Genomic DNA, 13,024 nt, shown 5'->3' on the forward strand with positions numbered 1-13,024 from the left:
ACAAGTTAAGCTTAACCAACCAACAAAAATAATCTTAACTCTCCTTAAGATACTAACAATTATGGTTTAGAAACTGAAAAATAACTCACAAAGCCTTTCTTGACTTGGTTGTTGTGGTATGTCATTTTCCAGAATCACGAAACAAACTAAAAACTCCCCATGCTACTATGGATGCCAGAAAATCATTAAGGAGTTGCTTACTTTGGTTACAAGATTCTTTATTTTGTAAACTATACATAAACAGTAAAAAAAAGAGAATGCATTATAGCTTAAATATTACATATGGTCAACACTGAAGTTTTCATTTAATGTATAGAAATTAGATGGAACAAGTTCACCAAATTTATGTCTATGAATAATAATCCAGGAAATCTGTAAATTCACTGTTGAAGTGAAAGATACCAATATGTAAAATTCAACAGGTTTTCCCATTTCTGTTCTGAGCACAAAACTATGGTCTCATATACCCAAAGGAGGTGGTATGTCAAAATGTCTACACAATTAATGAACATGCTAACTGATGTATAGTGAACAAAATAATTTTTGTTACAGTAAAATCTTAAATGCTACTTTTCACAATAATTATAAACAAGTCCATATGGGATTGTGTAACAATAGAAAAAAAGAAAGAAACATATTCCATTTTCTTCATTCCAGCAGTATCTTTAATAGCAATAATTTGTTAATTATGTGTGCTTAAATATTGCCTAATATCCTATACCAGTATGCATGCTGATCCTTTCTATCTCTATTTTTGCAAGGCACCATACAACACATTCTCTAATTCCAGTACTACTAACAAAAATGTCATGATTCCAAGATTAAACACAAAATTTTATATTAAATAAAAAATGAGAATTCATATTTTCATATTTGATCTTCAGTCAAATGAAATATATATAATTAAGAAGTGGTTGAGATGAATCTTTTTCTTCCTAAATAAAATTATGGACCCAGATGCTCATTGGAAAGATAGAAAAGTCTAGAAATAATGTTGTTTAACAATATTTTTATAAATCTACCTGATACATAATGCAATTTGCATTAAAAAGTAGGAAGAAAAACTTTTATCTCGCAGAATCCATAGTTTTCCATAGTTAACATTACAAAATGATCTAAACATATCCAGAATGACTTCATAATTAAAAAAATCACCACTTAATAAATACTCAGTAGTGGTAACTTTGTCTTACCATGTGTCACCTTTCTTCCTCTCCCTGCCAGAAGTTTGGGAAGATGCCCAATTTGAATTGAAGGAAACATCATGCATTAATTGATAAAATCCTTATAATTTAGGTCATTAGTAAGTTATTATAAATTTAACTTATTAAATCTGTCATAAAACCAACACATATGATCCTAAGCACACAATCATTGGTTTTTGTTTGTGAAACAATTACATAATTTGTTCTTATAAAAATTTTGTTATGATAGTCTTCACAACTTTCTCTATTCAGGCTACAACCCATATGTGTTTTCTTTTTTTCTAAGGCATATAAAAACCAAAATTAAATAATTCTTATTTAAACATAATGTTCTATGACTTTAGCTTCAATATTCGAAATAATTATACAAAATATATGTGGGGTTTAGAATCACTTTGTTCAGGGATAAGAAGGAAATTCTCAATATGCTATTATTTTGTAAATATTAAAAATTTAGACATTGCTGACTTTTGCTGTAACTGGTCAAATATATCCATCATGGTCATCTCCATCATCATCATCATCCCCTTCATCTTCATCATCATCTTCAATATCATCCTTATCATTCATAATGTCATCTTCTTCACCTTCATCATCAGTCCATTCACGGAAATCTCCACTTGCAAAATCTCCAGAAATTTCAAAATCTATAGCTACAAAAGCAAGCACCAGATTTATTTGGCTAAGAAATGAGTTCTGAATTATATAAAACAAAAAAATTTGCTGTTTCTCTCAATGAAAATAAGAGAAAAATCTCTTTTTGGGAAGACTGTTGTGTGGTAAAACTCTGACTTGTTAAAATGTTTATCCTCAAAGCACTGCACAGTGTAAGATTTCCAATTCAGTAAATTTGATCTCAGCCCAAGTTTTGTAGAATTCCATGACAGACTAAGAGTCTTATATACTTCTCTAAATTACTCCTACAAGTATATGAGGTGGAACTGTTATCACAGTGAAATAAACACTTTCTAAATCTAAATTTCGAATTAATATTATAAGGCAATTTATAAATATGATTCAACTACTGATCTTGTAGCAGGAGACTATCCTGGGCAATTTCACTATCATTTCCTTCTAGTTAATCATTTTTTCTTAGAAAATTATAATTAAGAGATGTAACTATAAAAGTATGTTCAAAAAGATTTCAAGGTTTTGATATTCAAATTGGAGGGAAAGATACATAATAAAAGCATATCAGAAAATTCTAGAAGACCAAAGAGTCAAGGAAATTGATTTTTCTAAAAAATCTCTAGAAATAGCAATAACTTACTAAAATATTGATGCTTAGTTTAGAGATCTGTTGTAATGTGTCATGAAGAATTGAAAGATAATAAACATGTGCTGATTAAGCCAGCATCTTTGTAAGATTGATTTCTCTGTTGTTACTAGAACAACAGAAAATTAATACTCATATTAACTTAAAGTCAGCTATTAATATTTCTAGAGATAGCAACACTCATAGATTCATTATAACTGTAATAAATATTAAGTCTTCATGTGATTTTTTTGTCTTAATTTTTGTCTGCCTTTTTTGTCTTAATTTTTATAATTCCTATTAATGTATTTATATAGCTATAAATTGGTTGATTTCATATAATACTGAAATTGCCATTTTTAGGAACAATAAACTGTTTCTTAAATTAATGTATTATATTTGCAGTAGTATAAGAAAACCAACCCAGCAATAAACTTTCCAAAATAATTTTTCTCACTTATTGTAATCAATGGCATATATTTTTCATTAGTAGCATAAAAATAAAAATACTTTATCCATTACTATTATCACAGGTAGATGAAGCCATAAATTATGTAAGTATTTTAAGATTTATATTTTAAAGATATGTTCTATAGTTCTTAATACTGTGTAAGGTAGGTATTGAATCCTAGTTGCTGCTTTGATCAAATGGGTGTAAGGCCCCAACACCCAAATCAAGCTATAAAATGTTATAGAATAAATAAATGCAAGGCAGGAAGGTACAATTATGTAAGATTATTTGTTATAATCTACCACTTGTTTCTTATTAAATAATCCTTGTTTATTAGTCTACAAATTGCATAAGAGAAACATGCTATTACTGACTACTTAATTTTCATGATTTTTATTGAAATAGTGAGAATAAACCCATTAGATCTGCTCTATGGTTTTGTTTTAAGAAATTACTTCTCTCTTTTCTGTGACCAATCTGACAAATATGATAAAATGGAGTAATGGCTAACTGGGGCTAAATTTTAGAGGGTATGATCCATCACAGCAGGGAATCATGGTGGCTGGAATAATAAGAACATTGGGAAGCGATTTTGAAGTTATGGCAGATGCATCCTAAGTGGCAAACCAGAAAGTGGATATCCATGCTGAAGCTGGCCTCGGCCCTAACATGCAGTGTCCAATAGACTACACACCCTAAAAGCTCCATAAGTTCCCAAATAACATCAAAATTTGGGGACCAAATGTTTAATCATAACAGCATGATAAGTTTGCATTTAAACCATTGTAGAGGTTGGGAGGGTACTATAGTAAGGTGTTCTGTATAGTTAAATTTCTGTTCAACACGAACACTGATTTGAATCTTACTTTCTGGAAAAATTTTTGATAAAAGTTGAAAACTTTAAAATACATATAATGCCAAATTCTTACATCATCTTTATATAGACACATAAAATACATGTTCATAAAATAATTAGAACTTTAACTAAAACTATCATTTAACATATAAATGATGCTTTTCATATGTAAACATAGGAAACAAGTAATGTGTTAGTCTATCTCACACTTTATAGTGTTGAAATTGTGCGTTGTTTGGGTTGGTTTCATTTGGTCTGGTGGATGAGGGTCATATTACATAAAGCATTTCCTTCAGAGGACTACAGGCATCCTCTCCACGTGGATCTGCAGACACTATGCACTATGTTTTACAGACTTAGATTAATGAGAATGTCTTCTTTATCTGTATGGGAAGGACTATGCACCTATATTTTACAGACTTAGAACGAGAGATGTTTGCTTTGTTTGTAACAGACATTTTAACTTGAAGTAGGAATTGGAACGAAGCTTTTATTAATTCTCTTCTATATACTTAAATGTATCTGTTTTGTATATTTTTATTGTTAGCATAGAAATTTACAATACACAAAGACCAAGACTTCTTTTCACCCCTAATATTCATATATATTCTACGTATTTGATAATCAAAATAGAGTAGGGCTTTGTTAAATACTTGAACAAGTTCTTGAGCCTTTGACATATTTAATTGTGAGCCTTTCTCTTACCACAATCTGCAACACCATTTATTCTGGATCCTATGACTTCATTTCCATATCTGTCAACACACCAGCACTGGCCAACACTGCCATGGCATTGTGTAGGCTTGTAGTAACCATCTTCATCACAGAGAGGAATGTACTGTCCTGTGAAATGAATGGTCACATACACAAATGCAAAAACTTTGTTAATAACGTGTATTTTTTGGTGGTTGTTATGTTTAATGTCCTAAATCAAAACATGGCTGATTCTACGCTTATATTAAATCATTCAGAACATTTAGTATGGCATTTAAAACTCTCAACTGTCTTATTATTGACAATTTCTTGGTTTTTTTCCTATACATTCATTTATACCTTCCAAAAATTATTACATGTCAAGCTGTTTTTCTCCAATATAGTTTTACTTTGCTTATGCCAAATAAAATCATCTTCTAATCCTACACTTTTCATGTTAAGGTTTAAATATGAGAGTGTGACTTACAGTACAAATTCATCTGTGTGTGTGTGTATGTATGTGTGTGCATGTGTGTGTGTACATATGTGAATGTCTCTGTGTCTAATGCCATTATATATTTCTACCATTGCATATTCTGTGGTATCTCCTCTGCTTGCAAATATTAGGGTCTCTTGGTTTGTATAATAGTGAAAGTCTAGCCAATAAATGCTGGGAAAAAAGCTACTCCTGCTAATAGAACCTGACATAGCCACACAGCACATGTGTAGTAATTAATGTTTAGTTCTTTATAAGCTTAGTAAAATTCTTCAATAAATACTCCAGTCTTAGCCACAACTTCTAGATGATCAGATATTTTCCTTTGTCCCCCACTTATTCTTTTATATGAACAGAATAGTCATAGACTTTTGATTAAAAAACATGTAGTATACAGACAAAATATAAATGTCTTTTTCTATTACCACCTGTGGAATGGTAATTTTACACCATACAAAGCTTCATAAGTCTATTAAATATATGATATGTTCAATCCAAATATAATTCATTTGAAATATGTGAACGACATGGACCAATTTACCAATGTGGAAAATTTGTGAATTTACGCTACAGACTTAAGGCCATGAAATACAAGAATATTTTTTTTGTAAGAGCCACATATTTAAAATATTATGATGTTACAATTGTTGTTTTTTTTTAATTGTCAGAAACTTTGAAGAGATCACAGGTAAGTATAGCCCTTGCACTACTGGCCTGATTGCAAATTGATCTTCATATTGAAACACAGAATGCCTTATCCTGACAGAAAAGCTGTACAATTTAGGTATACATCATGACCTTACCCTATTCAGAAAGAACAGTTAAGGCACCCAGTGTTCTAATATCTACTTTCTTGAATCATGAAAGTAGAGTAAGGGAAATCTTCCCAGGTGGCCATTTAATGTGATTTTGAAAAGAAATTCAAAGAAGGAAAGTCGACAGTCTTACGGATTCCAGTATTCCTCGCCCTTAATCAACTCTAAATTATTTCCTTGATGTCAATGGTGTTCTTTCACTGTATGACATACAACGTTGGATTATAGAAACATACTCATGCATTGGTCTATTATTTGCAGTCATGACTTCTGTCATCGCAAGCAGCTAGCCACCGTTTAAAAAGACAATTGTTCTGCTAGTTTGTTTTTTATCATTATCAGTTTGTCACCTAAAGCATTTTATGACCAACGATTTAATTGAATGATGAGCCCTGGGACAAGAATTCTGTAGCAATATGAAAATGTTCCAATTTAAAGTTATTGTACTTTAATTGTATAGATTCTATATAAAATAACGTGTATTACTCAGACTCTGAGACTTTGTAAAGTCTTAAAATATGAATGCTTCAATATATACTCACAATGTTCTGCGTACTGTGAAAATACAAACGTACTTACTGGGCTAAAATATGAACAGTGGCTGAACTGACCAAATCTAACTTAAATTCTAGCAATAATAATTGATTAGATTTTACAAATGAGCTATGATAATTTACAGAATGTAAAGGGGAGGAAAGAGCCAGATGAAGGATGTGTAGGATATAGTTTCTATTTTAGAAATGTTTCCAATTTAAAATGACTTCAAATGATATTTATTAATAACGTGTAATTATAGGTATATATATACTTTAAGGAAATGTAACAGCATTGCGATATATTGATAGTCAATTATTAAAAATATTTTTAGAGTTTAGTTAAAATATACAATTATCATCTATCTATCTATCTATCTATCTATCTATCTATCATCTATCTATCTTTTTCTCTTTCTTTCTCTCTTTATGTACCTATTATCTATCTACCACCTACATTTGTATCAAAATTTTCTTACTAAAATCTACAGTTAGAAATTTAAAAATGATAACCACTAAAAGTCCTGCTCCCGATTTCTAAATTAGAGAACTTTTTACTCCATGTGTCTAATCCCTTGCTTATATTTAATATAGGTAATGATGTATGATGTCACCAGTTGTTAAACATTTAAGCACAGAAATGGATATTTTTGCTGATTTGTAAATTTAGTATTGCTTAAATCCTTTTGTCTTTAACAGCTTTCAAAATGAACATGATATTGGAGCAATAAAACAGACATATCCTTCAATAAGTGTGGTAATAAAAGTAATGACTTTCCAAAAGTTCATAAATTTTGCTGATGAAATTTAACACAGTCAGGCTTTGTTGGATTAATATTGATTTTATGTTGTTGCTTCCCTGGGGTTATTTATATAATCAATAAAACTTCCAGAAGAATGAACTGTGACTCACCTAGGAACTTCTTTATCCCTTGTCGCTTCTGAATGTTGCTGAGCTCTGTCTGGCAAGGTGGGTCTGCAATGACATTAAACACAATACTTCCAGGATTTCGTTAAGCAAGAAATGTGCACCTGCCAAACTCTCAACCTCACGGAAGTTTTTCATCTCACGAGAAGATGCATGCTATTCATTTGTTATTATAGCAGCACATGGATATATATGTGTGGATATCATAATAAACATGTACACCAAAATAGCTATGTACAGTACATGATGTAGCATAATGATTTGCAACATAATTACATAAATTTAATTGTTTTTCATTATAAAATAATCTATGAAAACCATACTGCTTCTTCCAAGTCATATTAGACATTTACCCATTTTGTTTTTGTATGTTGTTACTGTGTATCTTTGTCTTTCTAGTTATACAAAGGCTTCAGATGTGTAATAATTTAAGAAGAAAATACAATATAAACTGTCATAAGTCAAGATTCAAAAAAAACCTTAGAATATGCAAGTCAAAGTCTAAGTATATATTTTATGTTGTATTAAATATAGGTGATTCAAATGAGCACATGCATGTATAGAGAATTTGAATAGTCTAAATAGTTAAAAATACCATATGTATTATTGTAATTTAAAATGTTTGTTCAAAAGTTAACTGAATGCCATCAGAACAAATGAATAAGTTTTATCTTTGAGAAAGGTAGATATTGAAAAATATTATATCTGACATGGGACACAAAAATATCAAACTAATTCTTATTCTTGTACACTATATACTCTCTGTAAAAAGATTAAATACTTAATACAATTCAAATAATTTTGAAATTGTTTACTATGCCAACTGCAAAATAATTCAATCATTAAAAAGATAGCAGAAAGAAAGAATACTTAATGTGTTTAAATTGTATATTATCTAGATCAGTACATGAGAACAGAAATATTGTATCTTACGGGAAGAAAAAGTAATTTATTCTCAAATACTATGTAACTTACTTTGTTGTTTTAGTTCATTTTTAAATTGATGTGATTTAACTTTTCCATAAAACAAAGACTATAAATTAAGATACACTGTAATGTCAAATAAAATTCTTGGTCTCGTTACTTACTGACATAACATTAACCAAGCTTTCCAATTTTATTAAAAATAGTTCTTTAATGTGCTGTAAAGGAGAAATGGATTTTTTTTACTTTTACTAAATAAATGTGGAGATTTATACTGATATGCACCCGAAATTCCACCTACTTTTGAATGTGTTTTAGAAAAAGGTTTTAAAATAATTTTAAAATTAAATTTTTGATAATTTCAATTCAAACATTTTCATACAATTTTATATGTACCATTCCCAATTTTTAGACTGTCATGATTACTATGCACCATCACATTCAATGAACTTAGCTTTGTAGATTTTACACGTATGTTCACATCTATGTATTTTTCAGTACTCATGAATAAACATGGAAAACATATTATAACAAACAACAAAATATAAACAGCAAATGTTAAAATACAGAAAAGTATGACAAGTATGAACAAATACATTTTAATAATAATATACTTGAATTTACTATGTAAACGTACTTACTAATTAAGGTACACTAGCTATTAATGACTAGAATGCATTTTAGGGAGTCCTGTTTACATAGGATGCATATGAAATTAAGCCAATAATCTGTATTTGTAAGTGTGTGCAATTTAAAATATTTAATAATGTATTTCAAAGTTAATTTTTTGCTTCTTCTTTTTTATTAAAAATAGATATTTTTAAAAGAAAATAAACTCTGATTGTGATTTTCTTTCTTTCAGCTCTTCCCAGATCCTCCACACTTCCGTCCTCACCTATGTTGTTTAACCTTAAGCTGGTTAAAGGATGATTATGGCCTCTTCCTTAAATAAACATATGGTGGATTTACTTCTTATCAATATGTAGACAATTATTTTCTCCTCAATTTTTGGACTATTATTAAATGTACACAGTTTACTTAGCAAAGCAATCCCTATAATAGTTTATGAAGTATGGTAATAATTGTTTATATCTTGTTCATTCTTTCATCTTTCATCAAGTTTAAAAAGTATAGCCAATATTAGCTGTACTATAGCAATCTGTTTCCAGTTGATTCAGTTAGCACAAACATAATAATAATTCCTTTGTTTTCAAAATATTTATTATAATGTGAAGCATTTTTATGTGTTTTCCCTGCATGTATTTAATATATAACATGTTTAAATTCAATCCAAAAGTATGATTCTAAATTTTAAGTGAATTTTTATCTCAATTAGATTTGCAGGGATTTGAGGTGGCACCTGGGAGGAACTGAAGAGAAGAAAGAGAAAAGGGAATGTGAGGTAATTATATAAAAATGTGTAATTTATTCTAAAGGGCATACAAAGGACATTGTTGCTCTTCCTTTGGTCTCACTTCTCACACAATTCTGGAATATTCTCTCACTAGTGAATTTTTAACAAGCTAAACTATTTTGGCAAGATTGAAAGACCAAGTAATTTTGAAAATAAAATGAGTAAAAATAACTTCACATGAATACCGTTGTTCATGCAACTCATTTAATAAGATCACGAAATGAAACATTAAAACTCCACGGTATAGTGATAAAAACTCCATTTATTTTACACTGTAGGCAAAGCAGATAGCAAATTAATTTCAATGATTAGTTTTAATATCTATGTTCTCACATCTCTGTGTGGTGCTTGCTGGTTCCTAATGGAAACTATAATGGAATGCATTAATATAAAATATTAATTACTATTTCTATCTTATTTAGAATATTTGTATCTTCAACACAATTATTTTGTTCACTATGGTACTTATTTGTTCTTTCATTAAACATTAACATTAGAAAAAATCTACTAAAATGAATGAAGCATTGGTTAATGCTAATATTTTCTATAATGAGGGAAATATGAAATTTGAAATGCACGTCAACTAATTGCACCATCGTAGCCTCAGCTTTACCTTGCTGTCTCTGAAAGCAGTAGCACCATTCGTTGTTAGATATCAAACTGTCCTTGTACGTGTCACAAGAATTGAAGAACGCCTTGGTGCACTGTTCATTCTTATCAAGATATATGCTCCCAAGCTCTGATTGGTCCAATAGCAGGTCGTAGTTTGTATCAAGTCTATTAAACATCCATCCAAGTGAATCCTTGCAAATTGGCAAAATACTGGTATCAAATCCTACATGCATAGAGAATATTATTAGTTCAGTATGTGAAAAACCATCATCAGGAAGTAAAATAAATCACTAATATGGGAAAGATCAGAGTGGAAGTACTGGTAGTCGTAAATGCAATATTTTAAGTTCAACTTGGGAAATTTGCTTCAAGGTACATAAGGCATAAAAAGGTCTACCGGTAGTTTTGAATATTAACTAACCAGACAACATTTGTCACTAATTAGTCACCGTTTCATGGAATGTGGTATTGCCATTATATGCTACTTATGCTAATCTCTGTTTAAGCTTCTCTGATACTAGATCATTATAAGTTCCAATACATATGGATAACAAAAGCTGATAAAATCCATTTTCATATGAAGAAATGAAGAATACTGTTTATACAAAATCATTACTAACACATACTAGATAACAGTTCCGAGGTATCCTACACATTGATAAAACTACAGTGATTGTAGCATTGCACATAAAACTATTAATAAGAGAAGGAATAGCTATGGTGCAATATTATTCATTCTGACTTCAGTTCCTCTTGTAGTTATTTTTACAATTACCATTGTTGTATAATGAAAAGTAACAGGTTGTACTGGAGAGTAGTAGTAGAGCTCATGAAATGACTGAACTGGGTTGTATCCAAGCTATGTGCTATTAGACATGTGTTCATTCACTAATCTTACTGAAGCCGTAAATCCTATACTTCATAAAATTCCACCAATGATTTGAACCATTGAAATATTACCCCCCAAAATATGAAAAAATAATACAGTTTCTCCAACTGAGTCTTGATTATATGAGACATGAAATGCCACTCAGTTTTTAATAAGAAGAATCCAATTAAAGTTCTTCATGAGTTGCTATAGGTTGAGGAGGTTCTACCACAAGAATAAGTAACTCCTGAAAGTCAGATAAAGAAGTTCATTCCCTTTATTGACACCTTTACATGGGGTTCAGACAAAGATCTGAAGGAAGGCAAGGCAGGAATATAGAAAAAGTAACTGAGAATTGAAGGTGGGCATGAACAAAATATAAAAGCACCTCCATCCACCTTTTAATCTCCTATAAAATTCCTTAGTTTCTTAGAAAAGAGATGACTCCCCATCTCCCCATCTCCTCAACCCATCACAACCCCCCTGCTCCCAACTTTTGCCCGGCTATCTTGTCTACTTTCAATATCCAGGAGGATAACTATATGTATTTCTTTGGGTTCACCTTCTTATTTAGCTTCTCTAGGATCACAAACTATAGGCTCAATGTCCTTTGTTAATGGCTAGAATACACTTATGAGTGTGTACATACCATATTCCCCTTTTTGCTTTCAATATCAAACTGATTGCCTCATTGGGCTTAACCAACTGTAGGCCACTGAGAGCAGTGAATAATACATCTTTATGCATACATCCTTACAAATCATCCCTAATTTCACTTTGATTAAAATATTCTTAAAGATGAAGTAAAACACGTTTCTCAGTTTTCACATTCTAATATTATCCTGGGGATGAGAATTACTCAGTATTATTTGGAAATTTATTTACCTAGCTGTATTTTTTTCAACTTCTTTACCATAATGTGGTTTCTGCTTTAAGAGCACTAATCTGAGCTTCATAGTTGCTTTAAAACAACTGTACAACAGACAACAGAGGTTCAGGTTAAAATGCATATGATGAGCCAGGTGCTAGTGGTACATGCCTATATTCCTAGCACTCAGAAGATAGAGGCAGGTGGACCACTATGAGTTTGATGTTAGCCTGGTCTACAAAGTGAGTTCCAGGAAAGTCAGGACTGTTACATGGAGAATCTCTGTCTTGGAAAAAAAAATCATGTGAATAAAAAAATAAAAAGAAAAAAAAGAAAAAAAAGAAAAGAAAGAAAGGAAGAAAGAAAGAAAAGAGATGACTGTCATCATGACACTCTCCTTCAGCCAGAGAACAAACTGAAGCAAAAAAATGGAACTGATTCTATTACTAAGAAACACTTGGGAGAATATCTTGATTTCTGAGCTGTAGGGGCTCAGACACTGAGGAGGGGCAGTGTCTCTGAGAAAGGAGAGAAAACTAGAGTAGAAGGAGACAGAAAAGACTGTGAAAAAAAGCTATGTACCATCACCAAACAGCCTAATACAGACGTAATTATTGGACACAGAGAAAAGGAGGATTATAAAATAGAAGAGATGGCTCAGGGAACAGTGGAGAGATCTCTACAACTAATGGATATTATCTGATTATAGAGAGAAGAATCTAATAGAATACAATACTTGACAAATACCAAGCAAATAAATTACAAAGAAAATTTGGCACATTATAGTTAAATTTACTTTAAAGAAATCACAACAAGGAATTTTCAAAGAGAGGTAGAAGCAAAATTCATGTTCCTATTATTCTCAGCATATGGGTATCTATCCCCACAGGAGTCGCATGTCAGACATTTACACAACAAATCACAACATCAAACTATTACAAATCATTATGTTTTTGATTTGTATAAATGTATAAACAATTTACATTTAATTTATACATTTCCCTTTGTTTTAGCTATTAATTTTTGAACATTTTAAGATACCTTCTAGTCAAATATTCAACTTTTTTTTCCTGAAGTGATACTTTGCCTTGTTCTCTTTGCCATTA

General features: G+C 30.6%; 1 protein-coding gene across 3 annotated transcripts in view; it reads right to left on the bottom strand.

Moving 5' to 3' along the window:
* Window positions 1–201: 201 nt before the first annotated feature.
* Window positions 202–13,024, bottom strand: part of Spock3 (SPARC (osteonectin), cwcv and kazal like domains proteoglycan 3) — a 346,847-nt gene continuing 334,024 nt past the window's right edge. For all 3 annotated transcript variants that reach the window (XM_087900747.1, XM_087900748.1, XM_087900746.1), the window contains exons 8-11: window positions 10,184–10,405; window positions 7,218–7,280; window positions 4,473–4,610; window positions 202–1,858 (exon numbers count right to left, since the gene is read on the bottom strand). In XM_087900747.1, the coding sequence (XP_087756873.1) occupies window positions 1,689–1,858; window positions 4,473–4,610; window positions 7,218–7,280; window positions 10,184–10,405 (593 nt within the window). In that variant the 3' untranslated portion in view covers window positions 202–1,688. The remainder of the gene's footprint in view (window positions 1,859–4,472; window positions 4,611–7,217; window positions 7,281–10,183; window positions 10,406–13,024) is intronic.

The sequence above is a fragment of the Myodes glareolus genome, chromosome 23 (assembly GCF_982192425.1).
Source record: "Myodes glareolus chromosome 23, mMyoGla1.1, whole genome shotgun sequence".
NCBI classification, from domain to species: domain Eukaryota; kingdom Metazoa; phylum Chordata; class Mammalia; order Rodentia; family Cricetidae; genus Myodes; species Myodes glareolus.